Source organism: Xiphias gladius, chromosome 1 (assembly GCF_016859285.1).
Source record: "Xiphias gladius isolate SHS-SW01 ecotype Sanya breed wild chromosome 1, ASM1685928v1, whole genome shotgun sequence".
Taxonomy (NCBI): Eukaryota; Metazoa; Chordata; class Actinopteri; order Istiophoriformes; family Xiphiidae; genus Xiphias; species Xiphias gladius.
In genome coordinates, this window is record NC_053400.1 from 32,381,112 (window position 1) to 32,401,229 (window position 20,118).

Consider the following 20,118-nt stretch of genomic DNA (forward strand, 5'->3'; position numbering starts at 1 on the left):
CGAAGCGTTGAACACACTGAGAATGGCAGACCTGGCAAACAGGGATTCTGTATGGTCCTCGTTTCCTACACAAAATCAAATTCTATGAAATCTTTTCTGTACTTCATAAATCTTTTGCAAATTTAGTAGGGTGTGTGCTCGCCCATTTTATTTCGCAGTAACTTATGTAAGGGTAAATAATACACAAACACATAGGATTGTGTTATACTTAAGCCTGTATCTGGTTTTACCGCTACCAGTTTAGATGAAATCATATTAATATGTGATTTCTGCCCCCCCCCTTTTTTTTTTTATTGTTTTCTTATGCTTATTTGAATGAAAACTTTTATTTTCATTCAAATGTGCATTGTTGAAAACTGTTTAAATATTCAACAGTGATAAAAACCAAAAACATGTGGGATATATGGTGATGTGACGACAACGTACACCCAGGATCTTGGATATAGTGTCAGGCCTACAGGATTATTTGAGATGACACCTTTACTGGGATTAACTGATTCTAAATGTTCCTCTGCGTTGCTACGTTACATAGAGTTTGACTCGTAATCGTATTTTCCTTTGTTAATTTTCAGGTAAAATATGTTAAGGTGGACTGTGCTGCTGTCTGCGTGTCTGAGTGTCATCTTGGCATCATTCGACTATATTTATGAGGAGAACTCCATCATGGGTAAGACCTCTGATGCCGTGCTGCATCTTATGATTCCACGAGCATGAATTTGGCGTGCATTGCTGGAGTGTGTGCCCGCGAACAGAGTTTTAAAACATTTGAATTATAAATCCAATGAGTGGTTTTTTTGGTCAGGTAACGTTTATGTGTTGACGTCCTCTTTCTCAGACCCGGAGGATGTGCTCAGTGTGAGCATTCCTCTGGAGGAGCCCCAGCGCGCTCTACTGGGAGGAGCACTGGTACTACCGTGTTACTTTGAGGTGTGTAATTTTGAGCTTTTGCTAAAGTTTGTTAGTTTCTGTTGTATGTTTCATATTTCACACATGATTATCACCTTACTCTGCAACTCTAGTAATCTTTGTGGCCTCTTTTAGCTCATAGTTTTGGTTTAACGGTACATTTTCTGTATGGCTCAGTCTCAATGCTCTCATAGCGTCGTTTTTGATAGCAGCAGGCTGCCGCTGTTTTCAGCGAACAAGCTCTGATAAAACCACTGCGCTCTACCGGCCCGGCCCCAAACAGCAGACAGACATAGTCAGAGACCGGCTGGTGAACGCGGTGGAGCATTTAGCAGCCGAAGTGCCAGATATTTCCCTCAGGAGCTGGTGGAGACCAAAAACAGAGCTAAAGGAAGTGTGAATATTTTACTTAGATTCACCAAGTAGACAAAAACATGGCCCTAAAAGGATGCTAAGCTCTATTTCAACTGGGCAGTCAGTAGGCTTGTCAAAACATTTGCCTTAGCAGCTTTATGAGGGAACCTTACACTGTGGGTTTGTCCGCTTGTTTTGGCATATATTTGTCTTCTAGTGACCAAAAAGAGATTAATGCGGCTTTATAGGTGCATACATACTGTAGTTGTAAACAAACAGATAAAGCGAAGACAAGAAAACTGTTTCTTTTAAGAAAGACAAATATACAAAACAGAAGAGGAAAAAACACAGAGTTGCTCAGGAATTAAACCTCAAGAGGTCAGTTCAGCTAAATCACAAAAAACAAAAACAAAAAAACAAATGACTTGGTATCAAGCCATTTAGCGCACTTACAGACTGATGTGCCAAATCTTTTCGATGTCCCACTGAGACGTCTGTTTCCATCCCAGTACAGTGGAGATGTCAGGAACGTTGTTTGTGCTGCTCAAAGCAATACAAAAATGAAAAATGAAAAATACAAGAGCAGGATTCTGGTTGATCCACAGACCTTGATGTCAGATGTCTTCTCTGGGAACTATTAGTATTATTGTTAGTATTATTTTAAAGTGCATTGAATGTACATAGAACTACTTCATTAAAAAGATGTCGTATCGTTTTTGCAGTATGGGGTGTATGTTTGTGTCCTAATAAAGTTACAAAGGTTTCGTTTGTGTACAGAGAGTCGAGATTACATCTTATATTATTACCTTTAATTATCTTCTGATTGCTGTCTTCATATTTCGTAAACCCAGGAAATCAGTTGGTGATGAATGTTGTTGTTTCCCATGTAGGACCACACTGTCCCAGACCCAGGAGCTCCCACCATCGCCCCCCTCTCTCATCGCATCAAATGGAGCCTTGTCACAAAAGAAAAAGTCACGACCATCCTCGTGGCCTTGGAAGGACAGGTGTATATCACCGAGAGCTATCTGGACAGAGTTCATCTGGTGGGCTACCCCACAACCCCAGCAGACGCTAGCCTCAAGATATCCGAGCTACGATCCAGTGACACAGGAGTGTATCGGTGTGAGGTTCAGCACGGCATCGAGGACAACCACGACATCGTCCACGTGCAGGTCCAAGGTATGCAAATGAGCTGCCAAAGAATCACGTACAGTCAGTGAGGTAACTGTGGTGAATACGACGAACCTATTCATTTGGTTTATAGTATCCCATACTGTTTTCCTCTACCTGGCTGCAAAAATACATGAACTGTCATAACTCTTAATCACACTGTGCAATGTGACCGAATTTAGTAGACAAGTGCCCTAATCTGCTCAGAGCGAACCCGGTGAAATTTGGTGGCCTTCTGCCTACAAGTGGCTCGAAAGAAACACGATCTGTTTAAATGACCATAACTCACAGGGGTCATGAGTCCGACTCACTTGAGATTTTGCATTTTGCAATTTATTCCTTTACAAAACTGTATTAGTTTTGTAATCACATCACACAATCACCTTGATCAAGGCTGGAATACCGGCTGACAACAGCCCAGGGGCCCCAGAAGCCCAAGGTTCACAACACGTCATTTGGGTCTACGCAATTTGGTTAATTAAAAATTACTAAGACATTTGTACCACTGAAGTACAACATCGTCCGTGTCGGGTCCCCCCTCCTCCATCATGTGGCCCCGGTCCTTCGAAGGGACTCTGTGTCGAGACCTAGTTTTAAGACCTTATGTGTTTTAGTTTATATTGAGCTCATTTGTTGTAAAGTTGTGTTTTATCAAATTGCTTTAATTTTTTTTGTTTGTGTCAATCATTAACACACAGGAAAACTGATTATTTATATAAATCTGTTATTCTTATAACTGATAATTATTTTCTTTAATAATCAGTGTGTTCATTGTATATATAGTCAGAAAATAGTGGAAAATGCCCCCTCATTATTCCCTGAAGCTTTAGTTAACATATTCTAATTGTTTTATTTTCTGTGACCAACAGTCAAAAACCAAAAGATGTTGAGTTTACTTTCATTGAAAACTGAAACTGAAAACTTTTTTTGCTTAAAAAAAGTCACTTAAAAAAATAATAAAATTATCAGAATTGTTGCCATTTAAGTTTCTGCAACTCGACTAATCAATCAATCAACTAATCATTTCAGCTCTGGAGTACTGGTTTGTTTCTGGGCGTGAAATAATGATGCTTTGAATAGTGGGGGTCAATAGGGGCCCAACAACAAATTTTTGCCCCAGGGTTCCTCATCCGGTCATAACCATGATTGTCGGTACTGTATGTTTACTTTGATGCAAATCCAGATGACGATGACAGATTCCTAAACATTTTCTATGATTAAAATAAATTTGGAGGCTTGGCCCACCATTGTAGAGGCTTCTGAGGGTTTTTTATTCGTTTTGTGGCGTTTACCACGAAAAGATCTACACCTTTAAACTAAAGTACTTGTTTATCTCTCCAGGTATTGTTTTCCATTACCGGGCCATCATGGGTCGCTACAGTTTGACTTTTGAGAAAGCGAAGGCGGCATGCACCCAGAACAGCGCGGTGATGGCTTCACCTGAACAGCTTCAAGCGGCATACGATGATGGTTTCCACCAGTGTGACGCTGGCTGGCTCTCTGATCAAACAGTCAGGTCGGTTTGTCACTGTTCAACACAGCGGGTAGAGCAGCTACTTGAGTCCCAAACATTAAAATGAATGCGTTAGTGAAAGAGAAAAACATTAAAAGCTACTTTATAAAAGATTCCAACAAATACCTAAAATACTGGACATTTAAACAGCAACATCATAGATTGCTGTTTTTTTTACTAAATACACTTAAAAAGTGTCAAAATATTAGTTTGGTTTTGCATGTTTTAAATGTTTTCATGTAACATCATATCATTTCCAAAATATATTGTATTCATTCTAAAATTGAGAGGCTGTAGCTTGAAACAAGACAGGAGGAGGCAGGTTGCTGTACAAGTATCATTCTTTTATGGAAGAAAACAAGACTTTAAGGAGTCAATTACAGACTGAAATGACATTATAAGAAGGAGATTTTGTGCACTCAACGAGATATTATATATTTTACAAGCAGATCGTGTGCAAGGATGTGCTTTTCTGAGAATTCATCTGCAATAAAGAGCGGCAACGATGAACTGTGATGTCTGAAACTCAAAGCCAGAGGACAAATAAACAAACAGGGATGTTGTGAAAAGGAGAAGGGCAACTTGGTGGTTTTAAAGTTGCTGTACAGCAGCAAATGTCAGATGTCAGTGTGTGTTTTAAAACCCTCCCTTTGCAAGCTCATGTTCTAATTTTGATGCAGAAGACATACAGCGTTTCATACTGAAGATACCAAAGCTCATTTTCGTTTAACCAAAGGTACCCCATCCATGATCCACGTGTGAACTGCTACGGTGACAAAGAGGAACTGCCTGGGGTCAGGACATATGGAGTGAGAGACCTCAACGAGACTTACGATGTCTACTGCTTCGCTGAGAAGATGACAGGTGCACTGTGATGGACTCTGCAGTCTCTCTATTTGTAGTTCGCTGGGAGAGTTTTCTAAAATTGTCCCGTTTTGCGTATTTTAAGATAATCCCTTCATTACTTTACTCGCTCATTCTGTTAAACCTCTCTTATCTGATACAGGCAAAGTTTTCTACACCGCCTCTGCGGAAAAGTTCAGCTTCTCCGAGGCTGTGGTGGCCTGCTCTAATCAGGGAGCTCAGCTGGCCACTACAGGCCAGCTCTACCTGGCCTGGCAGGGTGGGATGGATGTCTGCAACGCCGGCTGGCTGGGAGACGGGAGCGTCCGCTATCCCATCAACGTTCGTAGGCCACAGTGTGGAGGGGGTCTGCTGGGGGTGCGAACTGTTTACATGTACACAAACCAGACAGGATACCCATTTCCTGAATCCCGCTATGACTGCTTCTGCTACACAGGTAGGCCGTCATTTAGCTAAAGGGTGGATACTGGGAGCGCTGCTCTGCACATTATTTTATAATCAACAAGTAAGAGATTCTTAAGAGATTCACCATTTGTTGTAAAAGGTTATACAGATGCATACACAAACATGAACACTGAATCTTAGTTAAGTCAGCGGTACCAAATGATAAATGGGCCACTGATGGTGATGCGTGGATGAAGCAGCCAAGCAGCTAATGCCTGAACTAACGTAATGCTCCATTTACGAACTGACACATGCACAAATACGAGACTCATTTTACTGCGTATAATGTCAAATAGATCGCTCCTTGTGGCAAAGTGACTGTTTACAGTGAAAAGCTCTGACACACAATACACACTGTACAGTACAGTACCTGCTAACAGCAACCAGATAAAGATAGCACCTATCTAGTGAGAATACACACTCACCGAGCACTTTATTAGGAACACCTCTACACCTGCTTATTAGTGCAATTATCCAATCAGCCAATCGTGTGGCAGCAGTGCATCGCAAAAAATCCTCTAGATACAGGTTAGGACCTTCCGTCAATGTTCACATCAAACATCAGACTGAGGAAGAAATGTGATCTCAGTGACTTTGACTGTGACACGGTTGTTGGTGCCGGACGAGCTGGTTTGAGTGTTTCTGAATCTGCTGGTCTCCTGGGATTTTCACACACAACAGTCTCTAGAGTTTTTACTCAGAATGGAGCCAGAAATGAAAAACTATCAGGTGAGCAGCAGCTCTGAGGACGGAAACACCTTGTTGATGAGAGAGGTCAGAGGAGAACGGCCGGACTGGTTGGAGCCAACAGAAAGGCAACGGTAACTCAGGTAACCACTCTCTACAACTGTGGGGAGCAGAGAAGCATCTCAGTATGAACAACACATCAAACCTTGAGGTGGATGAGCTACAACAGCAGAAGACCACGTCAGGTTCCAGTCCTGTCAGCCAAGAACAGAAACCTGACGCTGCAGTGGACACAGCATCACCAAAACTGGACAGATGAAGACCAGAAAAATGTAGCCTGGTCTGATCTGGATTTCTGCTGAGGCAGCAGATGGTAGGGTCAGAATCTGGTGTAGACAGCATGAATCCATGGACCCAACCTGCCTTATGTCAACAGCCCAGACTGGTGGTGGTGGTGGTGTAATGGTTTGGGAAAGGTTTTCTTGGCTCCACTTTGGGCCCCTTAATACCAACCAATCATGGTTTGAATGCCACGGCCTGTCTGAGTATCGTCCCTGACCATGTGCTTCCCTTCATGGCCACAGTTCACCACCTTCTAATGGCTACTTCCAGCAGGATAATGCTCCATGTCACAAAGCAGAAGTCGTCTCAAACTGGCTTCATGAACATGACAATGAGTTCATTGTACTTCAGTGCCCCCCCCCAGTCACCAGATCTGAATCCAGTAGAACACCTTTTGGGTGTGGTAGAACAGGAGACTGGCAGCATGAATGTGCAGCCGACAAATCTGCAGAAGTGACGTGATGCAATAAGGTCAACAAGGAGCAGAATCTCAGAGGAAAGTTTCCAACATCCTGTGGAATCAGGACATGAAGAACTGAGGCTGTTTTCAGAGCAAAGGGAGGCCCGACCCAGTATTAGTGTGGCGTTCCTAATTAAGTGCTCGGTGCGTGTGGTGGAGCATTGAGCAGCTTAAGAACCAGCCTCAGGTGTTAGGTAAAGACCTGAAACAGAGCTAAAAGGGGAGTAAATATTGGACTTACCTTCATCAACATTGGCAGCAACAACATTAGCATTCGTTTGAAACACAGCTTCACATTAATGTTATTGTTGCTCTGTGTCTGCTGGATGTGTAGATGGACAATTGCCTACTAACACCTTCGCTATATCAACTTTATGAGTTAATACTAAGTCAGTGTTGTATTTACAATTTTTGTGCTGCCCCCAAGTGGCCAAAAGTCTGTTTGTGTAGGTTCAAACATTGTGAAGTTTCAAATTTTACATGATTTGAGGGCCAGGCTTCTTAGACACTCAATATTATTGGATGGGACTTTTACATACTCCTGTTAGGATGCCATGAAGTCACACTAAAAATGCTTTTTTCCATAAGCAAATGTTATTGGATTTTGCTATATTGTGCGAATGTTTATTTTCCAAATAATTTAACAAAGTAAAATTAGTAATTTTTGGTATCTATTATCAATATGGTAAGTGCTGTGAAACAAAGAATTAACATAGAATTAGCCACTGCTACATCAAAGTTTTAGCATTTTCATACTAATTTCCTTCCTCCATCACCCTCAGAGTCCCCCGATGAGGGAGGTTCAGGCATCATAGAGGAGGGAAGTGGCGTGCTGAGTGTTACTACAGTGACACAGAGCCCAGAGGTGTTCTTCAGGGAGACGACCACGGAGGGTGAGGCGGTCGGAGAGGTGGCGACTCAGCAGCCCACCATTGTGGGCTTCACCTACACAGATAGCCCCACCGAGCTGCCGCTGCCTCAGCCACCCAAAGCCACTGAGCTCATCACTGAGCCGATAAAGTCAGTCACCGCCCTGCCCGACGTAGGCAGGGATCCCAGCAAAGGCTTTGTGATGCCTCCAACTGGTCAGTGATAGAATAGTGCATGTAATGATAACTGTAACATCACATAGAAATACCAGTGAGTGTCGCTAATTATAATGTATAGTCATTTTAAAATGGTTCCACCACACAAAAATCCCCCTTGTTTCTGTATGCAGGTGTGGTCTTCCATTACCGCTCAGACTCCGGTCACTATGCATTCACCTTCGTTGAGGCTCAGCTGGCCTGCCAGAGTGTTAGAGCCTCTATCGCCACGCCAGAACAGCTGCAGGCAGCATATGAGGCCGGGTATCACCGGTGTGATGCAGGATGGTTACTGGACCAGACTGTAAGGTGAATATGAAATATATTTCCAGAGCAGGTAAAAGATATCCCTGTCCTTAACAGGATTTAATAACTCATCGTATTTGCTCTCTTCCAGGTATCCCATTGTTTTCCCTCGAGATAAGTGTGCTGGAGATCTGGGAGAGCTACCGGGGGTTCGGTCTTATGGTCTGAGGCCAGCAGATGAGAGATATGATGTGTACTGCTACATTGATGGGCTCAAAGGTACGAAGAACATTGTTTTGCTTTAAAAATTATCCATTACTCTATCACAAAAGCCCAGGTGCCAGTATAAAAAGTGGGATGATGCTGGGAAGCATGTTTGTGCTTCCCAGCATCATCCCACTTTTTATACTGACACCTAGTAAAGACACTATAATCATGCGACACAAGTTATTTTCATTCTTTTTCGCTGACATCTCTTCCTCATCTGCTCCTCAGGTGAGGTTTTCCATGTGGGATCTGCTGAAGGTCTAACCTACGACGAGGCGGCTTCTAGCTGTCAAGAGCAGAGTGCCGTGTTGGCCTCCACTGCAGAGCTCTATGCAGCCTGGACAATGGGTTTCGACAAGTGCCGTGCTGGCTGGCTAGTGGATCGTAGCGTTCGTTATCCCATCAACAACCCACGCGCTGAGTGTGGTGCAGGGAAAACGGGAGTGCACACCGTGTACGCTCACCCCAACCAGACACACTACCCCAAACTTAATGCCAGATTTGATGCATACTGTTTCAGAGGTAAACACTTAACTGTTGCTGTCTAAAAGGCTTATTCTGAATTTTTACTTTCATCATCATAATTCATTAAGGTAATCCAATGACTATTTTCTTTTATTGTTTAATTCCTCCAGCGGACTATCTACTTGTTGCAAATAAAACTGGACGGAACATCACAGATATCCAGGAGGCCCTCCTAAACCGGACATCAATTACTGATTTGTTGAGGCCTAGTAAGCTCTAATTAAATCATGAAGACATTACTTTTTTTTATCTGTCCAAATTTCCTATTTATTTAAAATGTTCCTGACACTTTTTTTTAAATATTTCTTTTTAGCTTTTCCCTCTATCGCCCCTCCCATCCCTGTGGAGACATCAGGCTCTGGTTCAGGCTCGGCAGACTTCGGTTCAGGTTCAGGATCTGTGGTAGACAGTGTCTCCGGGGCTCATTCTGGAGACTTGTCTGGCTCTGGTGACCTCTCTGGTTCTGGAGACCAGGTTACCTCTGGAGACTTGTCTGGTTCTGGAGACCTCTCTGGTTCTGGAGACCAGGTTACCTCTGGAGACCTGTCTAGCTCTGGAGACCTCTCTGGTTCTGGAGACCAGGTTACCTCCGGAGACCTGTCTAGCTCTGGAGACCTCTCTGGTTCTGGAGACCAGGTTACCTCCGGAGACCTGTCTAGCTCTGGAGACCTCTCTGGTTCTGGAGACCAAGTTACCTCCGGAGACTTGTCTGGCTCTGGAGACCTCTTAGGGTCTGGAGACCAGGTCACCTCCGGAAACCTGTCTGGTTCTGGAGACCTCTCTGGTTCTGGAGAACAGGTTGCCTCTGGAGATCAGTTTGCTTCTGGAGACCTGTCTGGTTCTGGAGACTTGGCTGGCAGCGCGAGTGCTGAGCTGCCTAGTGGAGAATCAAGTCTTAGCAGTGCAGATGCTTCTGGATCAGGTCTTAGTTACGAAGAATCCGGCATCACCGTTGTTTTTTCAGGTATCGATGGCATTGTCTCTGGAGAGGGCTCAGTTTCAGGAGGACTCCAAGAAGCTGGAGAGGGGAGCACAGGGATCCTTATCTTCCCTTCTTCCGAAGCAGGCTCTGGAGTGCTCAGTGGTAGCGGGGACCTGTCTGGATTTGGCACTGGATCTGGGTTCAGCTCTGCGGAAAGTGGCTCTTCCACAAAGAGGTCGGAGGAAAGTGGACAATTCTCTGGCATGCCGTCCGGTTTCATCACCAGCAAGGACTTTTCTGGGTTCAGTGGTTTCCCATCAGGATTCTCCTCTGGAAGTGCTAGTGGACAGTCAGGAGAGCTTTCGGGAAGTGGAAACGCTCAGATCTTACTGATAGGTGATGAACTGATCGATGCATCGACTTCTAGTACTCATAAGGAGTATGAGCTTGGCGGAGGCCTACTGTTGTTCAGTGGCTCTGGAGACGTTTCAGGATCTGGGATTCTCAGCGGTGAGCTCAGTGGCTCAGCTTCAGGAAGTGGCTCAGGGTTCTTCTCAGGTGTGACCTTTGTGGGGTCAGGGTTCACTGAGGTTACTACGTCATCCTCTGGAGAGCAGGAGGCCTCTGGGTTGTTAACCTACGGCTCTGGACAGGGAAGTGGTGGACATTTGTCTGGATTGGGAAGCTCAAATTTCATCTCTGGGTCTGGATCAGGAATATCTGGATCGGGAATATCTGGATCTGAGTCCTCCACAAGCGGAGAAGAAGGCAGTGTTACATTCTCGACTGGGGAATTCATAACAGAGGTATCCGGAGACTCTACACTGTCTATGGAGCTTGGACAAGGGTCAGTGGAGTTCAGTGGAGAAGGAAGCAGTAGCAGCAGCGGAGACTACTACACATCCGCACCCAGCGGCATTTCTTCAGGAGCTTTCTCTGGATATCTGCCGCAGGTTGTGCTGCCCTCTCCATCCAGCGAATGGGCACTTACTGAGAGCACGACAGGACCAGAGGAGGCCCTTAGTGGGGCTTACCTATCACAGATCCCTGATGATGTCTATGGGACCCATGGGCCTGCACTCGCCCCCGCAGGACTGGCAGCTCCCCCCACCGCAGCATCACCAGCCTCCGTGCAGACACCAGGCATTGTGGGAAAGCCTGAGTCAGTAGAAGGTAGGCCAACCTATTCCATAATCTGACAAGTTTATATTTTTCTGTCACTGGTTGTACGATGATATGACATCTTTTGTTTGTTACCTTGTTTTCTTGTAAAATCAAGGGATAGAGTGTGTTTGTTGGGGTTGGGTGAGTGTGTGGTGTGGTGGGGTTGTATTGCTTTGCAAGTTTTGGCCAAGAGCTGAAATGGTTAGTTGGTTAACTGATCAACAGAAAATTTTGATAATCATTTAATAGTTCAGATCATTTTTTAAGAAAAAAATGCCAAAAATTCACTGGGTCCAGCCACTAAAATTCAGAATATTTCTAGTTTTCTATGAGTCTTTGGGTTTGGACAGTTGCTAAGAAATAACCAGCAATCTGATGATGTCAACTTGGGTTATGTTTCATGTTTCATCAGTTCTAGACTACATGATTAATTGATTAACCAAGAAAAAAATTGACCATATGTAGAAGAAGCTGCCTTATCTTTGCCCATTAACTACAAATTGCATATATTTACACTACTGGCCAAATACCTGTATATTAACTCGAGATTTGTAATTGATGACCCCGTATCTCACCACTAGAACTGCACAAAGATGTGGAAACAGCTGATAGAATTTGTATTCTACTTCAGTCTAGAGTCTTTAAAGAATCATAAAAGCCAAAGAGCAGACAGACTTGGCACTGCTTCCACCAACTGTAATGACTTCAATTTTTCTACAGTCCATTGACCTGCATCTAATCCCCTAAATATGGAAAGAAAATCAAACATTATTTCCTGTTCCAAAAACAGCTAAACCATCTCCATCTCTTGTTCGGATGAAATTTGGAAGACTGATGAATTTTTTGTGTTGACAGTAGGACTACATTATGTCCTTCATGGCGGGAGTCACGTTTGAATCATTTTACCTGTTTTTCTAGTTGACCTTAACCCATGTTATCCCAACCCCTGTGGCGCTGCTTCATGCACAGTAGAGGACGGGGTTGCTCTCTGCCACGGTGAGTCCAAAAATTGGTGGCATGTGCAATTGTTTTTGTTTTTTTTTACTCTACTCCTTTCTTTCTCTGAAAACTACTGAATTCGATATTGTGTGATGCTGGTCTGGTTTAATCGACTTCACCGGTCTCTTTATTTTTGAATATTTTGCATGTTCTAGATTGCTGGTCTGCATTCTGTTTATTAATCAGCTTGTCACCTGAAGTTACATTTTCAGATAAAGATTTAACTGATTGTGATTAAATTCACTGTTTATGAATCAGCCTTACCAAAAATCTTTTTTTTTTCTCTCCCTGTTGTTCTGTCCTGATTTGTTTTGCATCTTATTTTTTCGATGTTTTGTGTTCCTCTGATTTGTTTTTGTTGTTTTTTTTTTGCATTATGTCTTTGTGTGGCTATGGGTCCCTCTGTGTTTGTGTGGCAGATTTGAATCTTAAGGTGTTTGTCAGATATGTATCGGCTCTGCTATGAGGTTGTACAGCCTCTGTGTCACGTGTTTATCACAGCTGTCTTCAGCTTATGTGTTGTTTTTGGTCTGCTGTGCCAGTACGCCGCCTCCGCTCTGCTGTGTGCATGCTGAACCTGGGGCAATATACTTCCTTTCTGGCATCATATGGGTGCGCTCATTCTGCTGGCATTGAAATACTGAGCTTCTGCTTCAACGAATCACAGATTCAAATATAAACTTACTGCCGATGTTACAATTATTAGTTCTCTTTGTGAAGATAAAGACATAATTTAAATATATTTTAGTATATATCATATATCATCATCATTATTTAAACTGGAAGACCTCAAATAATAAGATTGAACAAAAAACAAAAGAACCTAGTTGATGACTCAGTGTGCAGTAAGTCTAATCTGGATCAGACGTTGCAGCAACTTCAGTATTATTCACTAACTCCTCAGTCCTGAGGTGTGATAGTCCTGCTATCACAGTTCCAACCCCCCTCCCCTTGCTGGCCAACCTCCCACCTCCCATCCTCCCATCCTCCCCACCCCACGCTGAAACAGTAGTGTCATCCGCCCCCTTTTTTGCAGAGGTAGATGTGTGCCATTCCAACCCTTGTGCCAATGGAGCCACCTGTGTGGAGAGTGCAGACTCTTACAAATGCTTATGCCTGCCCAGCTACGGAGGGAAACGCTGTGAGATCGGTACGAGATCAGCTTCAGCTAATAAATACTAACAACGGCCTATCAAAAACAACTAAAGCGAGTGAGATGCTAAACATCAGCAGCAGATAGCATCATCACTCACTGTGGCTCTGTAAAAATACAAAGTCATGAGGAGTCCTGGTGGCCCGGCAGTCCAAGAGGCACAACGTGTATCTGTGATGTCCCTGGTCTGCCATGGGACCCAGGGTAAAAGACCATAAAAGTAGCTAAAGGCTCAGTTCACCGAAATCACAAAAACATATTTCACTAACCATGAGTGGTATCAAGTAATGCAGTACTTGCTCAGTGTTTTACAGCTCAAAACACTGAACAATTGACCCTCTGTTAAACCCAATTGTCCAGTCGTAGCTAAGCAGCCGCAATCCGGCGAAGGGCTGGCAAGTCTTCCCGAGTAGCCAAAGTGATGTGCATGGAGTAATACTAAGAGCAATACACAGTATCGAACGAGTTTGGAGGCTGGTGCACTAAAGAGCACAAGTGTAAGGAATGGATTAAACAGTATGGTCGTCTGCTTTAAGGACAGCTGCTAACGTTCGCATGTCTGGCTAACTAGCTTAGTTGTAAACTTGTGTTACTTCCTGAAAAGCGGCAGCAGATTATTCACTCACTGCATTATTTTGCCGGATTTTGGGTTACATTAGAAGCCTTGTTAGCCCTGTTCAGGACCGGCGCATGTAGTGCATGGGAAATTGTCCCAGATGCTACTGTAACAGAGCTGCATCCCAATTTCCCAGAAATTACCACCAATTTTAAGTGTCAGACCTGCCACCATTATCTACATGAACCGAATACATGTCACGTTAAAAAGCAAAGTTTGACTTGCATGGCAACAGTAACTGAGGAGGGAGGGGTACGTGAACATTACATTTTGAAAAACCCAATAGCCGGGCATATTTTCCAGGAACAATATCCTACTCAGGATAAACCACACAGACACGTAAACACAATGTCTTCGGTAGAAAGAAGTTCCAATGAAAACTGCTCTTACAGATAAAATAATCTCAAGTAAAGGTCAGATTACTAGCTATTTTCAGGGCTTTATACTGCCTGTCGTGGTCTTCATCGGTGAACGGAACCAGCACGGGTGTCGTCACATTTTCAAAATGCCATGCCCCTTTAGACCACACTGGGTCGAGCACCTCAGTGAGAATGAGCAAAGACCCTAAATGTAGTTCACTATCAAATCTATTTTAAAGAAACAGTTATTTATACAGGGGACTATTTTGGTCAAAAAATTGCAAAACACAATTATCACTGAAAAGCATAAATGCTTTTACATAGGCTACCGATTTACTAAAATTCTTTCTCCTGCAGTGATAATGTGACACAGGATCAGAGAGGATACTGAGTACGCTTGGACCCATCCAGATCCACTCCGGTATTAGAAGTATTGACACACAGAACCAAAACCCATGGCAGTAAAACAAGAGCCTATGCGACCCACTTAGAGCATAACTTTGACCTGGTCCAACACGGGTCCCAGGGTGTCCCCTGCGCTACAGTGTAGACATCCTGGTCCTAAGTCGGGGCAGGAGTCTCAGCATGCCGCTTCTCCCTCTATCCATTTTCCTCAGTGATAAGATTTTGTGATTGTGCTAAAGGCGTGTTGCATCTGGGCAGTGACAGAAATCTCAGAGGTGGACATCTCAGAGAGCAAATAAAGCCAAAACTAGGTTGGAAAAATATGTTTTTATGTATTTTGGGTGAGCCGGCCCTTTAAATCAAATCATCACAGTGAAGCAAGAGAATGAATGAAGCCTTTGAATGTTGCACTGATGGAAAACATTTTACAACATTACTGTTGCGCATGGCCCTCCCAGCTGAAGTGAAGCATTATGTGCAATTTTCCATCCTGTATGAGGACGTTTGTTTTGTACGTCAGAATGGAGACACTGTCCATTGTCAGATTTATACTGGATGCCAGACTAACTCAGAGCAGGGCAGTGGGAAAATCTGTTCCTCTTTGACTCACAAAACAAGTAGCGAATGTGTAAAACTCAAACACCACATGGGTTGTGAACAATATCAAGCACTGTATCGATGAAAGAATGAGAAGAAGAAAGGACGGCTTCTCATCATCAGATGCTGTGATTTAGTTTTCCAACCCATTTGTGGGCGCGGATGAGGAATGATGTTAAATTTATGGGTCTTATTTGAGTCTCGGAGCCGGGAAAACTGAAAAAAGGAGTGTATGTGGGGGAAAGTGCATTCAGAATGCTGTACACTGAACGAGGTGACCTGTTTCACAATTGTTCCCCCCTTGGTGTTGCGGCTGCAGATGAGCAGCAGTGTGAAGACGGTTGGACTAAGTTTCAGGGGAACTGCTACCTGCACTTCTCTGACAGGGAGATGTGGCTGGATGCAGAGAATCGCTGCCGGGACCTGAACGCCCACCTGGTCAGCATCATCACCCCAGAGGAGCAAGATTTTGTCAACTGTGAGTGCTAAATGTGGTGTGTATGTGTCCATAGAGATGGGGACAGAGAGAGAGGGAAGGAAAAATATAGTCCTAATAAAGGTCAATGCTTTTTTTTTTCCTGCCACAGCAAACGCACAGGACTACCAGTGGACTGGGCTGAATGACAAGACAGTAGAAAATGACTTCCGCTGGACGGACGGCACTCCACTGGTGAGTGAGAGCATCGCACCGGTGTGTTACTGGTGCGGTTGGGAGTGGAGGTTCCCAACCTGTTTGACTTCTAACCCCCTTAAAAGTCATGTTTGTTTGTAGCCCTTAGTCGCAGTTTGCAGGTGACTACAGAGGATGGTTTTGTTTTTGTTTTTTTTATCTCAGAGGGTTTTATTTAGATTCTTGTCAGGGCATGGATGGATTACTGAATGGGACTACTGCGCAGAGGCAAAGGGGCTCGGGGTCATATAATCTCAAATTTTTGCGGCAGAAATATGTTTTACTCTGCTCCGCGGTCCTGTTTAGCAATTTTTAAATAAGAGAGGTTTTGAGGGAGAAATACATTGCCACCTACAGAAACCTAGCCAAACACTGTGTAAATTGGGCATGTGTGTTGAATTGTCAGTTTTAGAAAATGTTGATGTGAGATGTTATCAACTCACAACCCCTCTGATTTGTCTTGTGGCCGTTTTGGGGGTCCAGACCCCCAGGTTGGGAACCACTGGTGTACTGTATTGTAGCGTTACACAGCATATCACATCAGTGTTGTGCAGTGTTGTGTAGTGGGCTAACGTGTCAGTTCAAATGTTTTGATAGGTGTTGCTGCTGCCAGCTGGAGTCTTGCCGGCAGCTGTTCACAACACACCTAAATACGAAAGTTATTGGACAATAATGATGATTTGGCTATTCTCAGAGCCTTGCCAGCAGGAAAACTAAAAATGTAACTTTTATCCTAAGGAAAAGTACAAAACCGCATTTCATGGCAATGTGGCTGTTAGCTGTTGGGATGTTTTGGTGTGGATCAAAGTGTTGGCTGGTCACACCAACTAACAAAGCAGAAAACAACATCAGTAGAGTTGTATATGATTGCATTATTTAACACTGCAAGTTGGACTACAGTGCAGCTTAATAAAAAGTATGTTTACAGTGCAGACTGATGAATAGTAATAGAGATTCTAACTAAAAGTTGTGGTCCCTCTAACCTGTAACTGTGTCTAGGGAAACCTTGTAGTGAAGTATGTTTTGTATTTCCTTCTCTTCCTCAGCAATTCGAGAACTGGAGGCCAAACCAGCCAGATAATTACTTCAGCTCAGGGGAAGACTGTGTGGTGATGATCTGGCACGAGAAGGGACAGTGGAACGACGTGCCTTGCAACTACCACCTGCCATTCACCTGCAAGAAAGGCCCAGGTACAGTAGGCCCCTATTTTGGACCTCTTAAATCTGGTTCTGATAAAATCTTTTGCAAAAGGCTTTAAAACTTTCTTGATGGACTTTTGGTGACAGACGCACCGCCCTGACATATTATAGCCTTATGAAGTTGTTACAGCATATGTGTTAGCAAGCAATTGCCTACTAACGTATCCAGCAGACATGGAGTCATGTTTCTCTTCAACTGATGAATTTAGCTCCGGTTTGGTCTCCGCCAACTCCTGAGAAAAAATATTGGGCTCTTTAGCCGCTAGATTTTTGACTGTCTTCTTCAGTCGCTAACTGTCTGTCTGCGGTTGGTTGCTGGGCAGGTAGCAGAGGCCTTCATATGTCTAAAATTTTGGATCTGATCCCAAATTGACCCATCGAAAACCTACACAAACCCAATCTGCAAAAAGTAATTGAAAATCAAAAAAAGTGACCCGCAGACGGTCAGATCCGGATAGACAGATACAGAACGGATACAGTAATTAGACTCGATGCAAATTAGATTGATTACAATAGAGAGGGAATAGTATTACTGGCAACCGCTTGATACGCAACCAGTTAACAGCCGCGGTTGAAAAGACCAGCAATATATGTAATTTTTCCTGCACTTCACAGCTCACACTCCTCAACCCCCCCGGGTATTAAACATATTGCCACGTAAACTGAAGATCCAATGAAACGGCACCCCACCCGCCAAATTAGACTGAACATAATGTGAACCCGGCCCGACTTGAGTCCCGGATCATGTCTCAGTTACTGAGCACTGAATGGACCTGTGAAGACGTATAGCAGGTAGCATACTGGTTTATCAGAGCTTGTCTGTGGAAAAGAGCTGCCTTCTGCTGCTGTTGGATATGGTGTAAAACCAAAACAGTGAGCTAAAAGAGGCTAAAAAGCTCCATATAGCTGAAGATTTAGATTTAGATATAGTTTCAGCACGAATGACTTCTTTCAGAAAACCACTTGGTTCATATAAAAGATATTGATTAATGCAGGTTTAAATGCTGCGCTAAATCTGCACCACATATATCAGTCCAGTAATAGTTGGCTGGCTTGTTTGGTAATAAGAGGAACAAGTGGACACATGCTTTGATACGATCCCCTGTGGCCTCTGGTTCTGTCCTCAGTGTCTTGCGGCGCCCCGCCGCAGGTCGACAACGCTCACGTGTTTGGTAACAGGAGGGAGGAGTACCCCGTCAACTCCATCGTCCGGTACCAATGCAACCCAGGATTTACACAGCGCCACCCACCGGTGGTTCGCTGTAAAGCAGACGGACAGTGGGAAAAACCCCAGGTGGAATGTACTGACGGTGAGTGCGCTCTCCGCGGAATCCCCGTTACCCTGCTCGGCACTAGTTTGTAGTGAAAACTCGGCGATAGGAAAGGACAAGTGCATCAGTTTTCTAACAATAACTCATCCTTCTTGTGTCTTTTCCCTCGCCACAGTGAAAGCCAGAAAAAGAATACAGCGGAGGAGCAGCAGGAGTCCGGCAGCCAGTAGCAAGCTTCACTGAAGAGTAACAAAGAAGACTTGATTATTTTAAAAGAACATTTACAGAACAAGAAAAATCCATTTCCCAACTTAAGTGAAAACAATTTGAAGGGTGAAATTGCTGGAAAGCCCACATGAAGGGCGCTACATCATGGTAATGTGATTTTTGTCTGTTCTACCCCCTGCCCCTGATAATATATTTTAATTAGATTCACTAATTTTATTGCTCTGAGATTATTTTCATCATGTGTATTGTAATATAATTATGTTTGGTGAAATCATTGCTAGGATACTCTGTATGAGTTTTACATTTATAGATGGCAGCATCTGTCTGGTTCGTTTTAGTCTGCTGTAGATCTGTATCACAGTGATGGATGTCGGTGGATGTTGGCACGTTAGCATTTGCTGTAGAACCGGTTTTTGATCTGAGGTACCAAAAAGTCGTGTGTTTGTTTACTCCTGTTACATAGGTCATTGAAATTTCTTTAGGAGGACAAAAAACACGGTGGCGGGAATTACACCAATGGCAGAGTTAAAGGGAAATAACGTTTTTTTACTAAAGTCACATCAATCATCGGAGTTCCCCCACGGTGTCTGTCCTTCATGGTGGTTTCTACTGCTCAGTCGGTGTAGTTGAAGATATCAGGGCTCATTTTTCTTCCTTTAAAGATGAGCCTTGCGGCCACTTGTTCCCCTGATTCGGCATGAAAAACAACTTCCAGAGAGCGAGGCAATCCGACACAGGAAACACGGTAAAACTCTCTGTTTTAATGTTGCTCAGAGGTGAGAGTGTGAGCAGATAAATATCCCGGTATTAAATGTTGAGTTTTTCCAGACAGATCTCTACGAGAGGCTGTTTTCACACTGAGCCATCTGGTTAAATTCGATTTACATGCAGTGGCAAGAATCATCCAGGGTGTAGACGGTGTCAAAACAGTCCCCTCACAAACCGTAGGGTTGGTTTGTGGTCTCTCAGAACTGGCTCGTAAGACGTTCTGTTCGACCACATCTGAAATCATGAAGTGTTTATTTTGTGGTTTTGTATTTAGGCACGGTGAAAAGTCAGCCATCAAAGAGAGAGGGGAAGACATGATATTGTTAAAACTGGGGATAATGGCGCATATTTTGAGACAGTCTCCCCTGGAGGACATTCGTAGTGTTGCACTCAGTTGTTCACATGAAAAGCAACAGAGATATTGATGTAACAAATTAAGGTATAGCTTTAGACAGAGAAGTATAATGCCTGGCTCCTCTGTAACCTCTGCACAGCTGACCAATCACACTGTGAAGTCGGTGTGAATGTCCGGTTGTTGGTTTTGGGTTTTGTTATAGAAATTGTGAGACGCAGACCCCTCTCGTCCAACGTCAGAAGGGAGTGGGGGGAGGGGGTTTCAGAAGCTGTCCGACAAGCAGCTCGGAAGGAGAATAAAGCCTATTTACAGTCCATGTTTTTTGAGTGGAAGCAGTGGAAAAAACCCTTATACAGGCAGGTAATATTTAAACTAAACGAAGAGAAAGCAAACAAACCCAACAGACTGTAAAGTCTGCGGTAGTATCTTGTAATATCGGTGTTTTAAAGCAGAGGCTTTTGTCAGTGTGAAGACTCAACCTTTTATTTATTGATTCCACCCAGTGACGCAGAGTCTCTCTGCTGGACCGAGCCAGTATTTGTTGG

General features: G+C 43.7%; 1 protein-coding gene across 1 annotated transcript; it reads left to right on the forward strand.

The window, feature by feature from the left end:
• Positions 1–579: 579 nt before the first annotated feature.
• On the forward strand, positions 580–18,472 carry LOC120792434 (aggrecan core protein-like). Its single transcript, XM_040131618.1, has 21 exons — positions 580–667; positions 836–927; positions 2,151–2,442; positions 3,775–3,949; positions 4,683–4,810; positions 4,953–5,246; positions 7,526–7,828; positions 7,963–8,137; positions 8,226–8,353; positions 8,570–8,863; positions 8,977–9,075; positions 9,180–9,248; positions 9,300–9,632; positions 9,753–10,961; positions 11,871–11,948; positions 12,988–13,101; positions 15,401–15,559; positions 15,669–15,751; positions 16,798–16,942; positions 18,079–18,261; positions 18,398–18,472. The coding sequence occupies exons 1-21, from the start codon at positions 580–582 to the stop codon at positions 18,463–18,465; spliced, it is 4,509 nt and encodes a 1,502-aa protein (XP_039987552.1). The 3' UTR covers positions 18,466–18,472.
• The last annotated feature ends 1,646 nt before the right edge of the window (positions 18,473–20,118 follow it).

What these genes read in the sequence shown, in the direction of transcription:
- LOC120792434 (XM_040131618.1), top strand. Translation starts at nt 580, where the DNA reads ATGTTAAGGTGGACTGTGCTGCTGTCTGCGTGTCTGAGTGTCATCTTG. An exon ending in TTACTGGACCAGACTGTAAG is followed by an intron (nt 8,138 to 8,225) that starts GTGAATATGAAA and finishes GCTCTCTTCCAG; the next exon opens with GTATCCCATTGTTTTCCCTC. An exon ending in TGATGCATACTGTTTCAGAG is followed by an intron (nt 8,864 to 8,976) that starts GTAAACACTTAA and finishes TAATTCCTCCAG; the next exon opens with CGGACTATCTACTTGTTGCA.